This window comes from Phaenicophaeus curvirostris, chromosome 4, assembly GCF_032191515.1.
Source record: "Phaenicophaeus curvirostris isolate KB17595 chromosome 4, BPBGC_Pcur_1.0, whole genome shotgun sequence".
Lineage (NCBI taxonomy): Eukaryota > Metazoa > Chordata > Aves > Cuculiformes > Cuculidae > Phaenicophaeus > Phaenicophaeus curvirostris.
The window spans coordinates 67,511,263-67,521,546 of NC_091395.1; the positions used below are offsets into that span (position 1 = coordinate 67,511,263).

A 10,284-nucleotide genomic window follows, 5' to 3' on the forward strand; every position below is an offset into this window, starting at 1 on the left:
GGAGAGATGGATAGATAAAAGGTTTCATTCTATAAATAAAACTAAATAACGTATCCAAACACTGGTACTGAACAAAAATAATACAGAAAACTGTCATTGGATTGCAGTGCATTCTGTCACTGAAATATAAAGAAAAGGAGATACACTAAACCTTTTTAAACTTGATTGTACATCATGAACTTAGATAACAAATTCACTGCACTATGGGCGTTTCTGGCCTATGTATCTGAGAAGAAAACAAAGCAGAACACACAAAACAAAGACTTCAGGAAAGGGTAAAGAAAAGCCACATCAGTGGTAGAAGGGTTGGATGGACGAGATTACACAAGTCCCGATGACGCTGTAAACCTCTTCAGAGTGGAGGTTTCAAACAATGTGTAAATGATCAAACCAAGGAAAATAGCCTGAAACTACATGTTGAACAATCCAAGATATTCATTGTGGAGCAGGAGGGAATCATGTCAGACAGAGCAGTTAAACATTCAGAGAGATGTAATGGAGATAATTGAGGCACCATCACCAGAACTGTTAAATAATAGATTAGATATGTAGTAGAAATAATGTAGAAGAATATTCTGCGTGATGCAGGGATTTGAACTAAATCACTCAGAAGAAGAATAATTGCAATTATAGATCTGTCCCACCACCACTAGAAAACAGTGGTGCGGGGGGAAGGTATTAATTTTATTAAAAACTGAACTGGAATATACATACTCTCAAACATAGCCGAAAGCCATTTATATTCTGTTTAGGAATGAGACTCAACTCCACTTCACAGACCTATAAATTACTAGGTTAATTTTAATTTTTGTAAAGTTGATGCTCTCTAACACTGGAAAAGTACTTGACCTACAAAGTTTTTTGAAGGTAGGTCCCTGCTCCTTCATTTTGTTCACTGGAAGACTGTTAAGTTCAGTTGGTAAATCTGACATTTCATTGTAGTTTTTTTATATGTTTGTAAAAGAGACCTTGGAATAATGTAAGTACATAAAACAATCTGAGACTATAAGGAGCGTATTCCACTGGGACTTGTAGCAGAAAGCAGAATCAGCAATGGAAAACAAGCACATGTAGCCTTTCAGAAGATGCAAGAGCTTCTCAATTTTCTTTAGCCATTTCTAAGACCCTGATATATGACATATCTCAGGTCTTGCCTCCAGTAAATTAAGCCACGGTTTCCTTAACCTTTTACTTGAATGGAACGCCCAGATTCTCCTTCAGAAAAGAATCTTTCCAAGCCACTTGACTTACTTTGGTATCATGCCCCCATGGGTTTGTGAGATGTGTTCCTCAGCTTCCAAGCAGATCTGTGAGGGTTAGAGTAATCTAATAAAGTCTGACAATAGCACTTCTCCAAAACATAGCATCAGAGTGAAAAGCCATATGTTTAAAAATGCATGCCTTTCAGAACTTCTCAAAGCCTCTCCCCAAATTGCTTTCACTTACAATGTTTCTTGGTGTTTGCTTACAGTAATCCCCTGCTAGACTTATGGTGGAAGGCGCTTTCAGTTCATCAAGTGCAGTCCCCTGCTATTACTGTCACTGTCCTAAGTAGCCCCTTTCATAACATGAAGTCAATCAATTTAACAGAAAACATAGAATCCATTGATCCTGGCATCTGACCCAGGGCAATGGATTATACAATACAGGGACAAGTAGGCATATTAGGGACATTTCCCCGTTGATTTAGATCAGAGTCCAATGACATGGCAAAGGCGACTGATGTCCTAACTGTATCAGCCATCTGCTGTTTCTGATAGTGATGCTTATAGATTGTCTGTCTTTTTTGAGACATGCAGATGACTGGAAGATCAAGTTTCTGTTATTGGAAGACTTCATTGAAGGAGGGATTTGTCTTTGTTAATCTTAATACTTATTTTCAAACTATTTTACATTTCTAAATCAGAAGTCTTCTTTTCAAGAAAATAATTCTTCTTTTAAGATAAAATTCATCTGGCAAAACAATACCATGCAAATATTAAGTTGTTGCTTTACGTGTTTTAGTTCTGTGAACTCATTAATACAAAGATATAACTTCACTTTCCAGGTACAGTTTCACAGTTTGCATGGTGCAATCTGTAAGGTCATGATGCTAAGCATACTTCTTTCTTAATTTAGCTGCTGACTTTTCATCTGTTTTGCCTGGATCCCAACTTTACAGCTTTTACCACATGGTTATTAAAAGCTTGTTGGCACAAGGATATATAAACTAGTGCCTTTCCCCTTATCCATTAAAAAGTCAGGTTTAGGAGTCTGGGGAAGCAGACACATATGTGAAGTAATTATCTAATAATGGAAATTGAATGCAGATATTTAGTTACAAATCGACAAATTACAGGCTCTTTTAAAAACACATGCACATCTTACCACATAACATTTCCTACAGCATAATTAGAGTTCTTTGCATCTATAATTTCACATTAATGACAGTCTAAGCAAACATTGAAATTACACGGTAATATACTGTAACAGCTCTATATTTCTTCACTTGTGTTGTACAAAAAGAGAGAGTATGTGACTAAGAAGTTGTCAAACAATCCTACATGTATAAAATGTTAGAGACAGCTATAATTAAAACTTTTTTTAACCATTTAGCTTTTTCCAGTGTTCCATTATCTGCTAAAACACATTCAAATGTATCTGAAAATATCTGCATGGTAGTTACTTACTCAGCTATGACTAGGAAATAGTGTACAGATGTTATACATCTCAGTCTGCAAGGAAGAAAGTTCAGGTCTGTTCACACATAGGAGTCACTTCAACTCAAACGGTGAAGGATTCAGTAGACATTGTAAGCCTTGGAAAAGAATAAAGGATGGTGGTCCAAGGGTCCCAGCTATTTGCTTACAAAATAGATCTAAAATTGTGACTTATGTACAAAAATGAGAAATAGAGAATGTTTATGTTGTCAGGAGCAACTTAAGGAAGTACGTAATCCATAGTGAGTACAGTCTCTACACGTATATATTGATGTACGTCCCCTAGAGGTCTGGAACTCAGAGAACATTATGGTTAGCAGGTAGCCAAATTTCCTTTCTGATTTGAATATTGGTGTTATTTTTAAAAGAAATAATAGTTGCATATAGGAACTGTTTTTCAGCAAGATGTTTCATCCATGATGCTTAGAAAGAACTGGAGTTCACACCAATCTTTCCAGTTGTGTTGTCAGTGTGGGTAGTTCTGCTTTTCTCATCGCTGGTTACAAACTGTTCCTAGAGAAAATCTGCAGTTTGAACAGAAGTCCTTGTAGCTGCCGTATATCTGGATGTTGAAAGGCACGGAGAGATGGATCTGGCAAATTTGAGGAGGACAGCCGGGATGAAAGCTGATCTAGATTTTATGAAGTGCTGGTCTTCATCAGCTGCTAGGATACCATCCCTACCTGAGAGAATCATGCTGGTTCCGTAATCTAAATCTAAGATAGAAGACGATCATGAAGGAGAACTTCCCCTGTTGCGCTCTCATATGGGTGCATTCTTTTTTTAAGGTCATACTTCTGACCTCTGTAAATCTGAATATGAATGTAATGAAAAACTCAAAACTGTGGGAAAGTACCTGTTGCTTAATAAGGTGTAACTTCTTCCTGTATAATGATTCGTAAACACTTGATGGTGGCTTCTGTTCCAACTAGACCAACCTAGACATCATTGTCCCAAAGGACATGCATGACCAAAGTAGACTGTGGAGAACTGAAATCCAGACATGGGTCTGTAGAAGTCTTTGCTCAAAGCTCTGCCACTGCCTCCATCCTAAAACCCACGCATTGATTCTGATCTGATGCAACATCCAATTGTCCTGGTATAATTCTAATTTGATCTTGCATATTGGGTTGCTGACTTCAGATATTGCTCCTGATCCTCTGACCACATACCTGCTTGCAAAAGCAGCCTCTGTTGTCCACTAGGTCCTAAAAAGCTCATAGCTGGGCACAAAATTTTACTTGAAAACTGTTGTTTGCTGCTCTGATTCAGCCCTCTTTAAAGTCCCCTTAGGCATGTCTATGTCTTCCTGTCCTGCTTTGCACCTTCTAGTTTACTGCACGTTTTCTGATCTTGTAGACTTTCTCTGATTTATAGTTTCAACTGGTTTTTGTGAAAAATAACTTGATTTTGAAAATACAGCTGGGAATATTGTGCTGTTTCACAGTGGACTTCCATCGGTGCTTCTTTTTTTTTTAGAATGCCTGGCAATGTTTTCTGGTCTCTGTTGGATTTGATATGAAGACCAGTATCATTGTAATTGATTTGTCGAGAGCAGAGAAGATGCATGTATGATTCTCCCCTCTGTGCACTAATTCTTCTGCAACCACCATCACCCACTCCAGGACACACTGTCTTGTCTAGAGTTAAATTATTCTCTGAAATAAAAATCTTCTAGGGGCAGAGCATTTCCCAGGTACTACAACACAGAATGCAACTCAAGACAAATATTCCTGATACTATAATGTTTGGTGGCTTTATTTTTAGTGATTAGCCAGTTTCCAGGTTTTTATTTCAAGCACTTTATTTACGTTCTTTAATATGATGGACGAACTGGTCAGCAATCTCATCTCATGACATAAGATCATGTTCTACATCAGTGTCAAGGGAAATGTAGGTGCATGGAGCAATGAGTTTCACCCTTTTTCAAGCCTCTCCAGTAAATCCATATCTCGTTTTGGATCACAACTATGAGGATATTACTACAAGAAGGAAAAGATCTTAAGGACTCAATTTGACAAGTTCAGCTCTAACTCAGAAATAGTATGGAGGTCACATCCTTGCTGTTTAATTATCTGTTTGTAAAGCAAAGTAGAATCAAGCCTAGCCCAAGTTTAACCGGCAAAATGATCCGACTACATCCATTTACATGATGAGGCAGAGGAGCCTGACTAATGGCCTTTCAAGAAAAAAAGTGCAGGTGGACCTCCACTGTACAGAAGATATACAGAAAATATTATGGTCATGTCTCACTCCAAACTGATTTGTTCTTGTTCATGCTGATTTTAGATGATCGATGGTGTGCCCTTTCCATTATGATGTGATGAATTTTTATCTTCCTCAATTTAACTTAGAGTCAAATAAGTCTTCTCTGGGGCTAAGGCTAAAACTCTTCATTCATTGCCTAATTCCAGTAATGTAAACTAATGTAAATCTTTGTGGCTTATATGCAGAACATGAAAGAATATCGCACTTTGGGGTAACTCCAAAGTAGCAGACAAGTGAGAAAACTTACTTTCCAGCACAAATAATTGAATCTTCTGATTCTTGACAAGCTCTTGAACAAGAAAATCTGCCATATGCAGCAGTGTGATTGATTGTGGTCATCCTAATCCCAGGCAATTTTGCAACGTCACAGGTGAGATGAAAATCAAGTTTTCTGCAGCTGCTGAACTTAGGATCAGCCACATGGGTCTTTCATGAGGACGTGGAGAAGAGAGAGAGAGAGAAAGAGGGAGAGAGGCTTTCTTAAATCTTTGTATTGCACTGTTCCATAAGCAGTGCACTTATGTATGTATCCAGTTGTTTAGAAAATATATTTTCCTGTTGAGAAAGATTGTGTTTGATTACAATCCTTCTTTTGGAAGGTTCAGGGGCCAGGTCTTATCCATATCTTTCTTTTCTGTTTGGTTTATAGAGTATTCTGGGGCCAACTTTCATTACATATGTGTCATGCCTAACCCAAGGGATCTTCCAGCACAGGTAGAGCCTCTAGCTCTTCTTCTAACAAAAAGTTACGAATGAATGAATGAATGAATGAATGAATGAATGAATAAATAAATAAATAAATAAATAAATAAATAAATAAATAAATTACAGCACTCTATATGGGCTTTTAACAGAGAATCCCATCAATGTGGAAGCACATCATGTCTTCCACTTGCATCTCACCCTGTTTCTTTTAATCTTATTAAACTGTAGCAGTTCTAGCATCCTTTAAGTTTTGGTTGGTTTATTAGGTTTTTTTCTTGTCAAACTGTTTGCAAGCTCTTACACAGGGTTGGGTTTTTTTAGTTTTGTTGTAGGTTTTTTGGGTCTTAAAGTATCCAGTCAGTCATTTAGCCAGTACTAATCTCATGCTGTATGGCAGCTGACAGCAATCTCTTGAAGCCGTAAGGAATGGTTTATCATTACAAATGCAATTGTTTTAAGCTCTAAAAGAAATGTCAGTAATATTCGGTGTGATCAGCATTGACTGCTCAGCTGGGATCCTGAAACACCATGAACTTGTTTTTCTTCAGAGAAAGCCATCTTGCCACTGGCCATGTTGCTCTGAGTAGCAAGAGTTTGGTTAATATTTTTCACCAACGATCTGGATACCAGAGATTTTGACTGGAAACGGTATTTCGGGACGGTTATTTACTTTTTCCGGCTACCCAGGAGTTCCAGGCGGTGGCAACATCATTAACTCTTAATGATCGTAGCTTAGGAGCTGGTCGGCAGCAAGCTGAGAAGTCGGACTGTGCACCAAAACTACGGATTGCAGATCTCTTTCTGTTGTTTTAATTATAAAACAACTCACTGAGGGGCTTAGGTTCATATTTTCCTTCAGTTGCCTCTGTAACTCCGGGACAATTCAGATGGTACATTGATAAAACAGAGAGAAGTCTGAACATTATTTGACAAATACAGTGAAAAGTAGATTAATAGCCAAATAGTGACCGCTTATATAATTATCTTTCGCCACGGGGGTATCTGAGGCTGCAGTGGAAGGGCAGCTTCTTTCAATGAATTCCATGTTAAAGAACTAAAGAGTGGGACCCTTAGTGCTGCATCTGACCAAACCTCCATTGCTAGGGATTTGGAAAAAGACAGATTTGCCTGTATTGGTATTGATTAATCTCCCGACAGTAATCAAGTAAGGTTGTGTTGACGCTGTAAATATTAGAAATAACAGCTAAAGGGGGGTTCCAATATCGATCATGAGTTATGAAAAAATACGCATAGGTGAAGCGTATTACATCATCCTCAGAAATAAGGACGTAATCACTTATATGTGGTTTCAAATGGTTTTATCCACAGAGTAACTTGCAGACTCAGAGGCTCTTAATTTCTTTAACCGTCATTATAAAGTCAGATCAGAAAAGAGGGGTCGATAGTGTGACCCAAAGAGTTAATTCGTTGCTTGCTGCAGTTTGGGGGAATCTGAGCTGTGAAGTCCACGTTTCAGGTCCCCTTCAGCGCGTCCTCTTCACTAAAACATCCTTGCAAGGTCTTCGATAATATTTATTTCTTTCCAGAGCGAGGGCACCCTGCGAGACTCCTCCTGCTACGTGACAACAATTCGAGAGGAGAGGTCAAACAGCCCTCCCAGATCATCGCAACCGTGAGAAAACCTCACTCAGCCGCTGGAGCCGCTTATCCTGCGCTCGGCTGGCGCAGGTAACTCCCTGGCCCCGGCTCCGCGGCCGCGTTACTCCCGGCGACAGTCCCTGCAGCAGATGCTGCCCGGCTGGGGAGTAAAACAGAGCTGCTCCGCGCACGGAGGTTGGGACGCGCATCTCTATTAATGGCTCACGGAAAAAAAAAAAAAAATAACGGAGCCTTTCCCTCAAACCGATCTCGCCCTGCAGGAACACCTATTGCTTTTTTTCCCGTTAGGAAACTCGCCAAGTTGCCCGTTTTCGCACGCACGGGTGAATTTTGTAATGTCACGATTGTGGTTTTTAACCTTTATTTTTCGAGTAAAAAGCATCGATGTACTCTAAAAAAAATCTTTCTTTTGATACTGCCTGGCACCAACTGTATCGAAAAGGCATGTATTTCAGCTTTCTGAAAAGGTTTATTTCCAACCTTTGAATATAAAGCGTGTGAAATTGGAAACCAAAAGGCAACAAAAACTTTTTGGAAATGTATATAAAAAAAATAACACTTCTTTATTCTAGGATAGCAGATAAAATTGTCCCAGGAGATTTCGGGGACAAGAAATACGGGAGACAGCTTGTCCTGTTCTGCGAAAACATCAGAGGAGGCTCAGTTTCAGAACCAGTTAGCACAAAAAGTGTGGGAGAGCACCTGGATTATTTTCGGGAGTGGGGAGAAGGGGAATTCAGAGAAGCCGCAGTTTAAGAACCAAATCTAGGGAACGGTGTCTGCATCCTGATAATGTCAAAGACGGGGAGAAATCGATCCGAGGGATGCTAGAGGTGGAGAGTGAGATAGAGGAGCAGGTAGCGGCCTTGGCTTTTATCAAGCTGTATTAAAAGTGATACGGTTCAGGGTAGAGCGACGGCCACGGGGCTGGGGCAGCCGCGGGGACAGAGTCCCCGTTGGGGCTGAAGCTGCGCTCCTGAGGAATAGGGGCACGGATCAATCTGGGAGGGAGGGAGGCAGAACACGTCCCGGTTTCTTTGGCGGCTCCGTGTTATCTCCTCCGTCCTGACCAGAGAAAAAGTGCTGTAGCAGCGCCGGCAAGGCTCTCGGGAGCTTTAACAACGTGTCTGCAGCCCACGGGCACGCGTGGGGGGAGCCCGGGCAGCCCCTCGACGGGCCGGGGGGCGGCTGCCCCGGCGAAAGCGGCCGCGGCGGGGACACGGCGGGGACACGGGCAGCCACGGGGCGGCCCCCGGCGAAAGGACGGTCCGGGGCCGGGGGGAGAGGCTATACGGCCCCGTCCACCAGGCTGAAGCGCTTGCCCGGCCCGGGGAGGCAGAGGTAGGGGAGGGCGCTGCCCGGGTAGAGCAAGGGGAAGGGCAGCAGGCAGCGGCTGAGCAGGGCGCTGTCCTTGTAAAGGGACGGGAACGAGAGAGTCGCGGCGGCGGCGGGAGGCGGCGGTTCCCCGGGCGGCTCCGCCGGCCCCAAGCCCTCGGGCTCGGCCGACATCTGTCTTTTGAGTTTGTTGCGGCGGTTCTGGAACCAGATCTTCACCTGGGTCTCGGTGAGGTGCAGCGCGGCGGCCAGCCCCGCCCGCTCGGCGCTGCTCAGGTAGCGCTTCACGTCGAAGGTGGATTCCAGCTGGAAGACCTGGCTCTTGGAGAAGATGGTCCGCGTCTTCTTCCTGCCTCCCGCCGCCGGCGAGCGGCCGCTCTCCCCGCCGCAGCTCCCGGGCTCCCGCGGCGGCGGCTGCCGGGGGGCGCGCAGCCCCTCCGCGGGCAGCGGGGAGTCCGCACCGGCGCCTCCCGCGTCCGGGCGGGGACCGCGGCTCGATCCCTCCTCTCGGGGCCGGCGGGGCTCGCTGCCTGCAAGGGCAAAGCACAGCATCACCCCCCGCCCCGCACCCGCGCACGGCCGAGCGCTGGGGAGGGAGTGGGGTGGGGAGAGGGATGCCGAGAGCTGGTCGTGATCCCCCACAACCTCTAGAGAGGAGAGGGGTGAGGAGCTGCCGGGGAGCGCCTAAGGAAATCTCTCTGCCGGCTGAGCTACAGAGGAGTCGGGGGCTCCTGGACGCGGGACGAGCGGCCGAGGAGACCGGGAGGGGGTAAAAGACCCTACAAAAAAAAAAACCTAGAAGCAGGTTGGTGCGTGAGGGTGTGCGTGTGCCGGCGGCATCTCCTCCAGCCCATTGGCGGAGCTGTGTGCGGCGCTCTGAGTGTGCAAGGCTGTGGGTGCGTGTGTGCGGGTGTGAGCGTGCGAGGCTGAGAGGGCGCGGGTGCGCGCACGGGCCCGTGCGGGCTCCCGCGGTCGCAGACCCCGGGGCAGCCCCCGCGCCGGGCGCCGGGCTGCGGGCCGGGCCGGGGCGGGGTGACGGGCGGGGAGCGGGGAGCGGGCTGCGACCCGACGTGCTGCGAGACGGCCCCCGGCGGGCTGCCGGCTCCGTACCCGTGTCGCTGGAGCCTTTACTGGGGTCTCGCTCCGCAGGCCCTTCTTCCTCGTCCTCCGGCAGCGCGCAGCGGGCTCTTGGGCGGCGGGGGCCGGGCTGCAGGATGCTGTCAATGCTGAAGGCCGGCGGCGCGGCGCGGCGGCCGCCCCCGAGCTGCACCATGGCGAGCCGAGCCGAGCCGAGCGGGGCCGGGCCGAGCCGAGCCGAGCCGAGCCGAGCCGAGCCGAGCCGAGCCGAGCCGAGCCGAGCCGGGCAGGACTGGCTGCGACGGGAGCGCGGCAGCCGGGGCGGAGGGAAGGATGAGCCGAAGGGGAGGGAGGAGGGGTCGGTGCGGCGGAGGGAGGGGATGGAGCTAGAGGGAGCCAAAGGACTGGGGATGGGGGGACGGTTTGAGGGAGGAGGGAGTGAAGAAAGGGAGAGAAGAAGGAGAAGGAGCTGGAGGGAAGAGGGGAGGAAGAGGTGGGGAGGACGCGCCGAGGTAGCGCTTTCCTTACAGCCCGCGGGGTGCGTGTGCCCGGGGCAGCCGGGGCAGGGCAGGGCTGGCTG

General features: G+C 46.0%; 1 protein-coding gene across 1 annotated transcript; it reads right to left on the reverse strand.

The window, feature by feature from the left end:
* Nucleotides 1-8,499: 8,499 nt before the first annotated feature.
* On the reverse strand, nt 8,500-9,900 carry LOC138719617 (homeobox protein HMX2-like). Its single transcript, XM_069854920.1, has 2 exons — nt 9,738-9,900; nt 8,500-9,157 (listed from the first exon to the last, which is right to left on the reverse strand). The coding sequence occupies exons 1-2, from the start codon at nt 9,898-9,900 to the stop codon at nt 8,580-8,582; spliced, it is 741 nt and encodes a 246-aa protein (XP_069711021.1). The 3' UTR covers nt 8,500-8,579.
* Nucleotides 9,901-10,284: the final 384 nt, after the last annotated feature.

Bases quoted from the DNA above. Each gene is read 5' to 3' on its own strand.
- LOC138719617 (XM_069854920.1), bottom strand. From the start codon at position 9,900: ATGGTGCAGCTCGGGGGCGGCCGCCGCGCCGCGCCGCCGGCCTTCAGC. The intron at 9,158-9,737 runs GTACGGAGCCGG...TTGCCCTTGCAG, and splicing joins TAAAGGCTCCAGCGACACGG to GCAGCGAGCCCCGCCGGCCC.